The sequence below is a fragment of the Panthera uncia genome (assembly GCF_023721935.1).
Source record: "Panthera uncia isolate 11264 chromosome C1 unlocalized genomic scaffold, Puncia_PCG_1.0 HiC_scaffold_4, whole genome shotgun sequence".
Taxonomy (NCBI): Eukaryota; Metazoa; Chordata; class Mammalia; order Carnivora; family Felidae; genus Panthera; species Panthera uncia.
In genome coordinates, this window is record NW_026057585.1 from 74,032,333 (window position 1) to 74,047,253 (window position 14,921).

The following is a 14,921-nucleotide window of genomic DNA, read 5'->3' on the forward strand; positions in this document are numbered from 1 at the left end:
AGAGAGAGAGAGAGAGAGAGAGAGAGAATGCACAGGGGAGGATGGAGAGACAGGCAAAGAGAGAAGGGGAGACAGAGAATCCTAAGCAGGCTCCGAACTGTCAGTAGAGCCCCACCGGGGTAAGCCACCTAGGCGGCCCTATGAATATGTTCTTGAAGAAACACTGCTATTTATACAGATTCAATCATTGAAACAACTACACGATTTAGCCTTGAGAACATGGATCTTTTCATTTGTTCTGGTATTCCCAACCCCAAATACTACCAGATAATAAGTGCTCAGTATCTGTTAAATTAAATCAAAGTGAGTAGTCTCTATGTGGTAATAATTGAAAAGTCAAATGGTCCATTCAAAAACTATCTTGGGACTTTCTGCTACTTCATAAGCCCATCATAACTTGGAATTCTGCCTTTCAGAGTAATCACGAGAGACCTGCATTCTTTGCTAAAAATTAATTACTAGACCTTGATTGTGTGCTGTTATTTGGGTGGTCTACTAAAATTAATTACCTGTAGTGTACAAAATTAATTACCCACAGTGTACACTGAGGTTGAAATGGCACTTCCTTAAGCATTTCTGGAACATTCCGTCTGCTCTTTCCTCTCACTTCATTGGCCATACACAGATATGTGCAAATCCAACTAGCACCTGTTCTTGGAGCTTGATCCCACCAGTGGAAAGTGAAGCAGTGAGCACCATGGCAATTCAGACTAAAATACACCTCATCATCAGAGGAGTTGAAGAGCCGATAGATGCTATTTTCTGGGAGCTGTGAACAGACTGCTTTCATTGTGTTGTAGTGTGTGCGTTGTGAAGTGGTTTAGAATATGGTAGAGAGAAGAAGCAAAGATGTGAGGAAGGGAAGATGTGGGGTGAGAGGGAAGGGAGGGAGAAGGAAGAGAGGGGAGGGGAGAAAAGGGAGAAGAGACGTGAGGAGCAAAGGGGAAAGGAACAGAGAAGAAGGGATAAAAAAGCAAGAATGGAGGAGGGAAAAAGCAGGGGAAAGAGGGCAGAAAAAAATCAGGCAGGTTTAGGGTTTCTTTTTCTTATCGCTCTTAAATCTAGTCTCCCTTCAAAACATCCATGATGTTTAGGCACTGGAGCTCAGTAAAGAATGACTGAATGATCAAACCTAGTCACCCATTCTGGTGACAACTCACAAATGCACAGCCCAAAACTGCCTGACAACTATTAACGGTAACTAATAACCAGCTTCTAGGATCCGAGTCAGCATAAGGAGAAAAAAATCTACGGTCAGGGTCAGTTCTCCTATTTCTATACCCAAAAGCAGAAACCAAGGGGAAAATTTAGATGACCACTTATTTATATTTCATTTGCTTCTCAAGAACTGTTTACATGCTAATGAAGATTAAATCATAGTTATCTTGCCAAGAAAATTTTGTAAAAGAAAATGAAACAAAGATTTTACTCACCAGAGAAACAACTAATGTGAACAGCCAGGCATATATAAAAAAATAGTCTCCCCCAATTTTAATAATATAAAGTAGAAGTGAAGACACAGGCAATAAAATGCACTGAGTCACGATAAATTTCTTGACTGCATCTTTCATGAAGAAGCCCAAAGTCTGAAAAAAGAAAAGATCATCACAAGAAAATGAGAAACTGCTTTTAAAGTAAATAAGTGAATATAAAGGATACATAATTTTATTTTTAATTTTTTTTAATGTTTATTTATTTTTGAGAGAGAGAGAGTGAGACAGAGCACAAGTCGGGGAGGGGCAGAGAGAGGGAGACACAGAACCTGAAGCAGGCTCCAGGCTCTGAGCTGTCAGCACAGAGCCCAACACGGGGCTCGAACTCACGAGCCATGAGATCATGACCTGAGCCGAAGTCAGATGCTTCACCAACTGAGCCACCCAGGCGCCCCTATTAAAGCAATTTTAACAGTTAAAAGGCAGTGAGTCTATATTATATGACACTAGGTAGTCTAAGACGACAAGTAAATGTCTGGCATTTTACAGTTCAAAATCAACCCATTTAAATGTTAGCAAAGGATACTAGACTTTAGTACTAGAAAAGTTTATGGCAAGACTTTAACCTATGATCTGCAGTTCCTTTTCCTTCACTGAATTCATGCTCTAAAATAGCAAATTATGCTTCAATTATTACCAGCAGAGGGGAAAAAAAGCACAAAGAAGTCTTTATATTTACAGGAGAATATCTGAGGGGCGCCTGCCTGGGTGGCTCAGTCAGTTGGTCGTCCGACTTTGGCTCAGGTCATGTGTCTCCTTTCTCTCTCCCTTCCCTTTCTCTCCCTTTCTCTCCTCCCCTTCCCTGCTCGCACTCTCTCTCCCTCTCTCTCAAAAATAAATAAACATTAAAAACAATTTTTAATAAAAAAATAAATAAAAGAGAATATTTGTATTCTCTAGTTTACCTGTTGATTGAAACCATGTTTTTCTTCTATCACAAAAGTGTTATAAAGACTCCATGGCAAACCAGTCAATGCACTGAAAAGCGTAGCCAACAGGAGAAACACCAAGGACTGAGTGATCTAAACACAAGAAGAAAACAGCGGCGGTTTTTATACTGTAATATTAATTCCTTCTTCAAATGAATGATCAGTGAACAAATCAATAGGTAGTTGCTCAGTACTTACAGGATTTCAAGCAATGTGCTTGATTCTATGGGTTACAAAGTCTGAAACAACATCTGTACCTCAGAGTTTACTTGCCAGAGGAGGCAATAAAACAATGTTTCTTTTATTACATAGGCACTATGTGAAAGTCACCTGAAGCCATATAGACAAAATGGTTAAAAGAACGAAAAAATGAGAGACAGCTACATATGCTGGTGAATTCAAGCAAGGCTTGCAAGGCTTACAAAGCTGAGGAGACTCAGGATGCCACTCTGAAGAGGTAAACTAAAGGGACAGGAGAGACAAGGAAAGGAAGAACTCCTTGGAATTTACAAAAGCATGGAGAGAGAAAAGAGCACCCTGTAAGTGGAAGAGGACAAGATGGCAAGCCTGGTTGGGACAAGGCAGAGAAACTTATACTAGATCACGTCTTTAAAGAGTTTGGCTGAGGGGCGCCTGGGTGGCTCAGTCGGTTGAGCGTCCGACTTCGGCTCAGGTCATGATCTCGCGGTGTGTGAGTTTGAGTCCACGTCGGGCTCTGTGTTGACAGCTCAGAGCCTGGAGCCTGCTTCGGATTCTGTGTCTCCCTCTCTCTCTTCCCCTTCCCCGCTCATGCTCTGTCTCTCTCTGTCATCTCAAAGATGAATAAATGTTAAAAAAAAAAAAAAAATTAAAGAGTTTGGCTGATTTAGAAAAAGGTATACAGAAAAGGGACACAGGATGAGCTGAATTAAAACCCAAGGTACCTACACATGTAGAAGAGAGCCATCATTTCAAATAAACAATCAGGAAAGAGGGAAGAGAGTTGGCAATTTCCAACAAGAAGTCAGGAGGCAGTGTCCTAGCATCCACCACAGGTCAGGGAGTCTCAGGCTTAGGGCTTTGCCCAGGGAATGGAACTTCTGTAAGAATGGGTAGTCGACTCAAAGAGCTCCAAGGAGACTCTCAAAGATACATTCTCTGTCCTTGTTTGAAGTATCTGCTAACTGCGTATGGTACAGAGCGTCTGTTGAGTGGGTTCAACGAAATTCTTGTTTCCCCTTTCACTGGAAGGGGTTGTCCCTGAGAAATAGCTTGCCTAACTGAAGCGCACATTCCCCAGTTCCCTTACATCTGAGACTAAATGACTGGTTCACCAGCAGGATGTGAATGCAAAGGATACTACAGAGCCAAGGGAATTAAGAAGAGGGTGTACTTTCTCCACCCCCTCATTCCACCTGCCTGTTGGACGCAGAGAACTCTGGGGCACTCAGGAGACGGCACAGCCATAAGATGAAAAGAGACTGGGTCCCTGGCTCCCCATGTGGAAGAATGTCACCTGTTGGCCAAAAATATTCATGCGAGGCTATTCTGTGATTGAGAAATAAAGTATTGTGATAAGCTATTGAAATTCTGGAGTGTGCTACAATAACTAGCATTATCCTAACATAGCATGTGTGGACAAGGATTGTACAAACGGAGAAGCAAGCCTAAGACAGAGCAAAAATTAACTTCCGTATATAGCTGGCCAAGCAAAAAGTAAGACTCTAAAAAATATATGCTAATGAATCACATACCTCATATTCTGGTCCAAAGCCAGCATAGCCACAGAACCGTCCAGAAAGTCTCCAGAGATAAGGAATTCCTCCAAAAAGAAGAATAAGCTATAAAACAAGACATACTTTGGTTAAATTTGAAGACTAGAAATTATCAGATGAGAACATTTCATAAAGAAAAAGGGACAGGGGGCGCCTGGGTAGCTCAGTTGGTTGATCATCCTGCTTCAGCTCAGGTCATGATCTTGTGGTCCGTGACTTCAATCCCTGCATTGGGTTCTCTGTTGTCAGCCTATCAGTGCAGAACCCGCTTCAGATCCTCTGTCCCCCTCTCTTTCTGCCCCTCCCCCACTCGTACTCTCTCAAAATATAAATAAAACATAAAAAAGAAAAGAAAAAAACGACAAAATAATTATCTGTGAAGAAAAAAGAGACCTACCTTATTTAGGCTAAAATATGCATTTATGTGGATACAAACCAATTGAGATACTAAGTTTAGCCTGGTAAAGTATTTATGCCTGTACATTTTATACGGATAAATTAGCATGGTATGTGAATTATGTCTCTATAAAGTGAAGCTGTAAAATAAATGAATGAATGAATGAATGAATGAATAAATAAATAAATCAATAAATTTGACAAAAGACCACAACAAAAGTTTTATGGATCAGGGACTAAACTTAGAAAAGGTAAGCAATTTATCCAGAATCTCACGGCTAATGAGTCCCATAAATGGGACCTGACCAAGGCTATGTGGCTCCCTAAGTGGCTTTCGCCTAAAAGGAAACAGCCCCCATCCGTCAGGACAAAGTATTAGTATCAGTGTAAGTGGAGAGTCAGGTCCACTTACCAAACTGAGGGACAGAATGGGATATCTGTGCTTTCCCCAGGTAAGGAAAAGGTGAATCCTGAGGTAGGAGTCAGGGTTTCATAGGAGGAGGCCCCCTTCTCAGCACCACCCTTTGTCTTGGGCAGATAAAGTGAACAAAGATATTCACCAAATCACCATGACATTCGAATGAGCAAGCTGCTCTTAAAATCTGAAAAGAATGCATGCTTACAAAACACAACCTGCCACAACAGATACTAAGTTTATGGAACTAAAGAGGAATCGGTTTAGTTTTCCTTTCCCTGGAGTCTCAGGAACTCAACGATCAATCACACTCCTTGGTTAGAAGCACAATATTCTCATTGGTTCACACACGGTTCATTGTGGCTTTGACAGGTTTTGGCACTATCGTATATTTCATGGGAAGCCTTCCAATCTACTTTCCATTTTTATATATGTATCCATAAATAATATAGTGATTTATATATGCTTTTTGAGACTATATATAAATAACATCATATTGTACTTATTCTACAACTTGCTTTTTACACTCTACATATTTTTAGATCCATCCACGATGATTGGTAAATGTATTTGTTATTATTATCAGCTTGTTCTCTGCAGTGTTTACGCCAAATTACACCCTCATCGGCAGTACTTGAGGGCTCCAGTTCCCTACAATCTCACCCACACTTGGTGCCATCCATCTTTCAGATGTTTCCCTGTATGCTGGGTTGGTTTAATACCATGGACCTCAAATACAGTTTCTGTACAGCAGCAGCAGCAGCAGCATCACCTGGGAATGTGTTAGAAATGCAAATACTCAGGCTCCACCCCAGAACCACTGAATCAGGAACTGGAAGTGGAGCCCAGCAGTCTCCAGGCCCAGTCACCAACGTCTGAAAGTCTTGGGTTTAATAAATTGCTGTCTTAAAGGCTCCCTTAACTCTTCGTCCAGCTATTTCACCTAACCCAATCTTGCATGTAAACCCCGTCTTCCCAAAAGACATGCTTTGGCACCACTGTCTGGTGTATGCACCACCTGTTGCACTAATCGACTTGAGACGGCACTTCTTTCATCCTGTTCTTAATCCTAATAAATAATGCAAAATTAAGGACTTATAAGCCTTCTGGTGAAACGTTAAAACACCTATTATTAAAAGTCCAGCTTTTAAGTACGTATCAAGGGTAGTCTTAATATGAACTTCAAATGCATCTCGGAATGCTTTTAGAAACTGCTGTCGCAAACCTTGTTTAGTATACTTTGGGAAATGAAATATAAAACCCAGTACAGTAAAGTTTCCCTCTATTGATAATCTCACTGAGCAGGCTGCTGGGATGTCTTATAACAAGAACTAATGAGCCCAACAAAAACAACTCCAGCACTTTTTTTTATAATATTTTTTTAACGTTTATTTATTTTTGAAACAGAGAGCATGAACGGGGGAGGGTCAGAGACAGAGGGAGACACAGAATCTGAAACGGGCTCCAGGCTCTGAGCTGTCGGCACAGAGCCCGACGCGGGGCTCGAACTCACGGACCGTGAGATCGTGACCTGAGCCGAAGTCGGACGCTTAACCGACTGAGCCACCCAGGCGCCCCACAACTCCATCACTCTTAAACATAAGATCCCACTAGACTCTTGCAAAGCAGGCAAGACATATAGTCATTACCACATTATAGATGAGACACCTGAAAATCAGAGGTTAAAGTTACTTGCCCAAAGAAACCCAGTGACGAAGTGACTGCTATGTATTGAGCGGTGTACTAATGGCTTCATCGACATTATCTCACTCATTCAGTCCTTGCCACAAACCATGTGAGATATGGTATAATATGTATCGGCTTCTCATCACAAAGAGGGGAAAAAACGAGGCTCAAGAAGGCCAAGGTGCTCACTCAGAAACCCACAGAAATTGGAAAAGCAACAATTTCAATGTTTCTACACTGCCCTCCTCGACTGTCCAGCCCTTCCACTTCCTGATCAGGCTCTTCACTGACATTTGTGAGACACCAGGAAAGCCTGTCTCAGAAAGGCTGGACACCTTCTCTCTGGGTGCTCTGTCACATTTGCGTGAACAGTGGCACCTGTAATTGGTCACACAAGGCCTCTGCTTATGTTCCTTCGGATAGAAAAAAAGAGGCAACAAAAAGTTTAAATCAATCTTTGCACTTGTTCTTTGTGACCAAAATATAAAAACTTATTAATTTTAATCAACACAAAATAGGAATTAATGAACCTGTCTTCAAACAGAACAGGATTTCAAAGTAACACAAAATGCTTCCCATCGAACGGTAAACAGAGCTACTAATTCCTCAAGGATAAATTCAGTACATTTATGATGTGGTCCCTAGAGTTTTAAGAATGGTTTCTTCAATGCAATTTTAAAGACTCAGAAGAGCAGAGTTTGAAACCCACTTCTCCCACTTATTATCGTCACTTGGCCGTTAAATGGACAAGCCATTTAATTTCTCTGAGCCTCCACCTTCTCATCCACAAAAAGGGAATAACAATGCCTACCCTTTCTACCTCAAAGCACTGTTGTAACATCAAACAGGCACATTACAAAGCTCTCTTTCTATATGTGTTTTCCCTGTCTCTGTCATCTCCTGGAACAAACTAGACCACCCCCATGCTCACCAACTGTAACAACCAAGCTACTGCCCATCTTTCCTGGAACTGTTTACTAGTGACAACGAAAGAGACTGAAAATGTTTTGCCTGTCTTTTTATAATGGCCCTGTGAGGGGTAAGCCAAAGAACTTCGCAGGGTCAAACATCAGTGAGGAAAGAGAACGGTGTCTAAATTCACCACCTCTGTTTCCATCTCTCTCTCTGACGGACGATTTCACAGTTGGACCTTAACAAAAGAAATGCTTCAGATAAACTAATCAAAGCCAAATATAAACCACAATAAAGCCCGGCTTGGTTGGAAAGCATCAAGTTTCGATACTCATCTTCAATATCTCTGTAACTAAACCAGGCTTGGACTTGTAAAAAATATAATTTAAAAAATCAACATTTCAACATTGAGAAGACTAATTACTAGTAATTGCAACATATCCTAAAAGCCAAATGAATTTTGTTTTTCAGATAAGATTTAACTCTTCTCCTTAACTTTTCGCTACTTTGCATCATCCTGAGGAAATAGGAAAGACTTGTAATAATTTGGTTCTAATCACACTAGTCCGTAACTGTCAAGGAAAATTTTGTGACTAGCTGGAAATGTTTTCATCATTTAACAAAGCTCTGAGCAGCTGGTTTCTTCTCTATAACTGAGGAAACAATTATGGTAGCTGACCTCATTTATTTTCAATTTAGGAATCTTTCTCTTAGTGGTACTGGAGATTTAAAAGAGGTCTAGAGGAATAGTGATGATAATCACGATCATGATGATAAAAATAATAATGGCCAACACTTACAGAGCATTGATAATGGATCAGGCACTGTTCGGATCTTCTCACACATATTAACTCATTTAATCCTCTCAACAACACTACAAATGAGGAAATATCACTACACAATTTCAACAGACGAGAAAACTGAGGCTCAGAAGTGGTGGCTTGCTTGAGGCCCCAGAGCTGGTATGGCAGAACTGAGATTCAGACTCAAGCCACCTGGGTTCTTAACCTCCACACCATGTACCTTCAATTGTTCTTGGAGGTGGAAAACCAACAACTGGTGTTTGGGAATGAAAAGAAACCTTACTCATTTTATTTATAAAGCACAGATATACATACACACAGTACAGAAACAGATATACAGTATATCTGTGGTATTAAAATTTCATGGAGGGATGATTAAGAAAAAAAATGTCTAGGGGCACCTGGGTGGCTCAGACGGTTAAGCATCCAACTTCGGCTCAGGTCATGATCTCACGGTCCATGAGTTCGAGCTCCACGTTGGGCTCTGTGCTGACAGCCAAGAGCCTGGAGCCTGCTTCGGATTCTGTGTCTCCCTCTCTCTCTGCCCCTCCCCCACTCACGCTCTGTCTCTCTCTCAAAAATAGATACTTTTTAAAATTTTTTTTTAATAAAAGAAAAAAATATCTAAAAAGATACAGGGCCAGGGGTGATCATGAGAAAAAGACCGAGAAACACTGCTCTACGCTATACAGCCTCTCTTCTTTTAGCATGGGGGGAAGACTGGGTCTGTTTTACTAAGTAAAAAATGACCCATCACTTGTTTCATTGAAGAAATATGGATTATATGCTTATTTTATGCCAGTCACTAGATGCCAAATGATTACAAGACCTTAAAGTATCCTTTCTTTAAGGAATTATCAGTCTGGAGTGCCTGGGTGGCTCAGTTGGTTGAGCATCTGACTCTTAGTTTCAGCTCAGGTCATGATCTCACAGTTTGTGAGTTTAAGCCCCCATGTCAGGCTCCATGCTCCTGATGCGGAGCCTGCTTGGGATCCTCTCCCTTCCTCTCTCTCTCTCAAGATAAAGAAATAAACTTTAAAAAAATAAAAATAAAGAACTATCAGTCTCACCATGTGATAAGTACTGACAGGAATAATGAAAAAATGCTGCCTTAACCAGTCTCGAGGGACAGGGGAAGATTCAAATGGTTTATTTTTTTTAATAATTTTTCTAAATGTTTATTTTGCACACACGTGAGCTGGGGAGGGGCAGAGAGAGAGAGGATCCAAAGTGGGCTCCGTGCTGATAGCAGAGAGCCTGATGTGGGGCTCAAACTCACGAAACGTGAGATCATGACATGAGTGAAATCAGAGGCTTAACTGACTAAGCCACCCAGGCGCCCCTCAAACTGTTTCTTAGAAGAGATGATGTCTCAGCTGGAACCTAATGGAAGAGTGGGGATTAATCAGCCTCCAGCAAGAGAGTGGACTTGTAGAGGTGAGCACCCCTGATAGATACTAGCATGTGAAAAAACTCAAAGTTACAAGAAACCAAGCTGGACAAAAAAGGAGAAAGAATTTGGGGGAACGAATAAAAAGATGAAGCTGAAGTAAGCAACAGCCAGGTCAAAAGTACCCCCAAAACTCATGCCAAAAAATCTGGACTGCACCCAGAAGGAAACAGTGAGCCAGTGATGGGTTTTATGTAGGAGAACAGCATGATCAGAATTATCCTTCAGGGTTCCTTTGGCTGCAGTGTGAAGGGCAGTAGAAAAGTTAAGACGGAGGCAGGAAGGCCTGTAAAGACTGCTGAATATCTCAGAGGGGCGCCTGGGTGCTTCAGTTGGTTTAACATCCAACTCTTGAATTTTGGCTCAGGTCACGATCTCACGGTTTCGTGGGTTCGAGCCCTGTGTCAGGCCCTGCGCACTGACCTCATGTGCAGAGCCTGCTTGGGATACTCTCTCTCTCAAAATAAATAAATAAACTAAAAAAAAAAAAAAAAAAAAAAAAGAAGATCTTAACATCTTATAATAGAAGGTTCTTTTTCACACCTGACCTACGATAGTTATCATATGCCACAGTTTTCAACTCACTAACAATTATGTATGAGCCTCTTTTGCTCCACACCCATTATTACTGGTAACAAAGGTTAAAAAAGCATTCTAGGATGTGTAGATATGGTACCCTCTTTTGTGTCACAAGAATACAAAATGAAAACCAACATTACAGAGTACTAAACATTTCGATAAGTTGTCTCTCCAGAATGTAATTTACTCACAGTGCCTTCAATCTCTGAATAGAGTCCTGACCAGAAGCTGAAAGTACTTTTATCCAGCTGATACAGTCGGGATTTCTCAAAGGTTTCTGAATCCATGATCTGTCCTAACTCCAGTGGTACATGAGTTGTTGTTTTATATATCCGTCTCTGAAATATTTTGAAGAAAACACTTTGAGACAGTCAAGCCAACGCTTTATTACAACAGTCATTTATGATCAAACACTGAGTAGTTACAGCCTTAACCTGTCACTTAAGCCTACTGAATTTGCTTTACAGGTACACAAATATTACATTTGATCAAGTGCATTGACTGCGAAGACAACTGACACAGCAAAGTAAAAGCAGAACAAGAGACTCGGAGGCTAGCTGACAAGGGAAAAGTAAAATCAGGGCTGTCATCACACTTCAGTCTGCACATGTAAACCAAAACTGTACATCACAAAGGGTACCACTCACTCCAAGAAAAACATACATCCTATATAATATAGAAAACAAATTCATGGAAAGGAGAAGGAAGCCATGCTAGCCATAAGTATTAACAGATATTGTAGCTAATTACTAAACTTGGTCCTGGAAGCTAAATTCAGAGAAATCTGAGGAATGACAAATGGAAACAGATCACGTCTTCAAGAGAGACAGACTTGGGGCACCTGGGTGTCTCAGTCAGTTGAACACCCAACTCTAGATTTTGGCTCAGATCATGATTCCAGGGTAGTGGGATCGAGCCCAGGGTGGAGCTTGGCACTGAGCATGGAGCCTGCTTAAGGTTCTCTATCTCTCCCCTTTACCCCTCCCCCCTGCTCACACACTCTTATCTCTAAAATTAAAAAAATAAAAGACAAACTTTATCATTATGCCAAATTCGAAATGGTAAATTTCAGACCACGGGACATAATACAGGGCACAGAAACTAAGCAATATAATGGACAGTATCTCCTACAATGGTTTTATGACACATGGCTTCCCTATACGTTGTTGGGCACCTTACCAAACCCTCAATAAAAGGCATTACATTAAAGCATAACTGAGGAGGCGCCTGGATGGCTCAGTCGGTTAAGTATCTGACTTCGGCTCAGATCATGATCTCACAGTTTGGGATCAAGCCCCACGTCAGGCTCTGTGCTGACAGTTAAGAGCCTGGAGCCTCTCTCTGCCCCACCCCCAGTCATTCTCTGTCGCTCTCTCAAAAATAAGTAAAAAACATTTAAAAAATTAAAGCATAATTGAGTAAAGGAGACATTCTCAAAAAGCAGTTACTGTAACTGGGCTTATCGTTAAAGTAAGACAGATGGATGTTCAATAAGCCCCTCAATTTAGACACTATATACTGTGTGTACCTTATCCAAAGGATCTTCTTTAGGACCTCAAGATTCTGTACTCATAAAGTTATCCAAAGATATCTATGTCAGAGAACTTAGTGCTATACAGCTTAATACCTCTTTAAAGATCCTGAACTAGGGGGCACCCAGCTGGCTCAGTTGGTAGAGCATGTGACTCTTGATCCTGGGGTCATGAGTTTGAGCCCCACATTGGGCATAGAGATTACTTTTTAAAAAGACAAAAAAAAAAAAAAAAAGACTCAAAAGACTAAAAAATAAGTAAACAAAAAAAGATCCTGGGCTAAAAGAAGAGATCAAGACACAACTCAGCCACTGATGAAAAACTAAAAATTCCAATTTAAAGATTCATGCAGAAAGTAACCCGAGAGAAGAAATGTGTACTGTAGAGGAAGGTAATGCTCAAGAAAGAGTTCTGGCAGTTAAAAAAAATGTTCTCATAGCCATCAGGTTGACACAATGACAACATAGAAGAATGTAGATAAAACAAATCAGCAATCAGAGACAATAAAGCAGACAAACTTAAGATCTATCTCATTTAAAAGTTTGCATCTCCAACAGCAGGCCGTTCATTATGATTACCTCCAGGAAACTGTTATTAAGTAACTTCCAGTTTCTATTTTACAGCTCTAATTGTTTAAACAAAAGAACATATTGTTCTTTGGGCAAAACAACATACTGTATACATGTATGTTTGTTTGTTTGTTTGTTTGTTTTTTAAGGGAAAAAAGTTCAGGTCCTTAGAAGGATTTGTTAAGTCTTTATTTTCAGAAAATGGTGTCCTAATCCCATGGTTGAGCATCACCGGGAAGCTGTGACTGGTAAAAATGTTGCATCTTCCTTTTAAAGGCTCATGGGTCTCTGCCAAAGGTAAAGGAGGTAAGTCTGGGCCTGAGGATCCTAAGAAAGCTGTGGGCCAGGCACGACTCAAGTCAACTCAAGTCGGCCCTGACTTCCCTTTCACCAGGCCCTAACCGGCCTGGGTCCCAGGATCACGTCGCGGAAAACCTCCCAGAGGCACCAGATACCCTCAAGGCCAAGCCCGCCATCGGGCCAAGTTAGGAGGCCTAGTATGGACCCATAGGGTCGAGGCTGATGCTGGAGCCGCAGCAATCATCCAGGGACTTGCGGGTCGAGACCGACGCTGGCCCGGTCAGGTCAGGTGGGCCCCGTCTAGGCTCACCTGTCGCTGCGCTAGGAAGGTCTCCCAAAGATACACTGTCCAGGAGAAGAGCAGCACGGCCCCGAAAATACGCTTCTCGGCCGGCATCTCCCACATCGCGTCCAGCGACGCCCACATCCCCATGGCCACCCGGTTCCGCCAGCTCCTTCAGCGTGCACCGGTGCCACACCGACACCAGTCCCCTCAGAGCGTCCCCGCAGTGCCACAGCGATATCCGTCCCTTCCGAGCGCCCCTACACCGACACCCGCCTCCATCCTACCCCTCGGCGCAGCCGGCAGTGTTACACCAACACTCTTCCCCACGGCGACGCCCCCGGTTCCTCCTACTTTCTGCCGGAAAAGGACAATCCCGCCTTCCCCACTTCCGGCCCAAGGCGGGCCGAAGTCCACACGCCGAGTTCCGGCCTGCGTCCGCTGCGGTTCGGCCGCCCGGTGAGATCACTCGGAGCTGCGTTGCACCAACATTCTTCCCCCTCCCTCCCTCCCACGCCGCCCTCTCGCCGAGGGTTCCGGCCTCCCTCCTGGGCCCGGCAACGCAGCAGAGCTGTCGCTTTCCCCCGAGGGGGAGGTGGCGTCGTTCGGTCCCTGGCTTGCCCTGGCAGGGCTGCGGCCTGCGCGGGACCTTCCCGGCCAGCGCAAGCCCACTGGTGGTCGGGACTGAGCTGGGGCTGACTCAGAGGGGGCCGCCACTCCCGCCGTGAGGAAGCGGGGAAGAGCCGCAGAGGGGCCGACTTCGCCGGCTCTGGAAACCGTGCTTCTGACCTGGCGCAGATCAAACTGTGGCTTGGCGTGCCCGGGACACCTTAGGGCTGAAAGGGAGAGCGGAGAGCGAGACTAGGCATTCTTAGTGCGGGATTTGGGCCCATATTGGGGTGTTCCGAGTGCAGACCTGTTAGACAGTGGGCGGTAGTGATGAGATTTGCGTTTAAAGATGTCGCCTCTGCCACCCCACGTGAAGGCGGGGTGGCATCTTGCCTAAGAGAGTGTGTCCTGGAACAAAGCAAGGAAGGCGTGGGTTAAAAACACCTGAACTGAAAGAGCCTTACTTTCCTTAGGGACCAACCCCTGTCAAAGCTCAGTGCCATGTTTATTTTGGGATTGAGAAGTGACATGTGGTCACGGGGGCGCCTGTTAACACATTTATTTGACTTGAAAAGGGAAATTGTTTTCTCCCCAAAGAGAAGCCTAATTTGGTTAGTTGGTTTGTCAAAGAGGCTGGCGTTGCTAATTTGCATAATTATTATTTACAATAAGTTGAGCTAAATCTGCAGCTGCAACTAAAATATATTTAAATTACAGTAATATTGTAATGCTAAAGATGTGTTGAAATTAACAATATCTCGAATTTCCCAACTCTTCCTAAATGCCTCGAAGAGAAAAGTAATCAGTATAATTAAAAATCACTTGAGAAAGTGAAGGACTCTAATGACTGGATAACAAGTTCTTTTGTTAGATTGTTTCCGGGTTTTTGCTTGGTTTGCTTTGCTTTTAACAGAATTGGTAGTAGGTCTATTTGAACTGCCCACTGAGGAAGGAGCACTCTTTGACTTTTGGCTATCACTCAGAAGAAAACCAAAGAATTGATCGACAATTCTGTAACAGAATTACCAGCATTCCCTCGTGAGTCATATTTCTTGGCACTGTATCTATGAAAACAAAAAAGAAAATTGAAGCAAAAACCCTGTTAATCTAGCAGTAAGAAACAGTCATTTAGATACATGAATTAATTTCTGGGGAACCCTCATCTATCTCACTGAGAGATGTGTTTCCAGTAGAATTTTACCTTTTATATT

At 42.6% G+C, this 14,921-nt stretch overlaps 1 protein-coding gene across 1 annotated transcript in view; it reads right to left on the reverse strand.

The window, feature by feature from the left end:
• The window catches only part of ZMPSTE24 (zinc metallopeptidase STE24), a 42,748-nt gene extending 29,232 nt beyond the window's left edge, over window positions 1–13,516 (reverse strand). Inside the window, exons 1-5 of the mRNA XM_049618882.1 lie at window positions 13,129–13,516; window positions 10,609–10,755; window positions 4,156–4,242; window positions 2,399–2,515; window positions 1,357–1,586 (exon numbers count right to left, since the gene is read on the reverse strand). Coding sequence (XP_049474839.1) covers window positions 1,357–1,586; window positions 2,399–2,515; window positions 4,156–4,242; window positions 10,609–10,755; window positions 13,129–13,251 — 704 coding nt within the window. The 5' untranslated portion in view covers window positions 13,252–13,516. The remainder of the gene's footprint in view (window positions 1–1,356; window positions 1,587–2,398; window positions 2,516–4,155; window positions 4,243–10,608; window positions 10,756–13,128) is intronic.
• Between the last annotated feature and the right edge of the window lie 1,405 nt (window positions 13,517–14,921).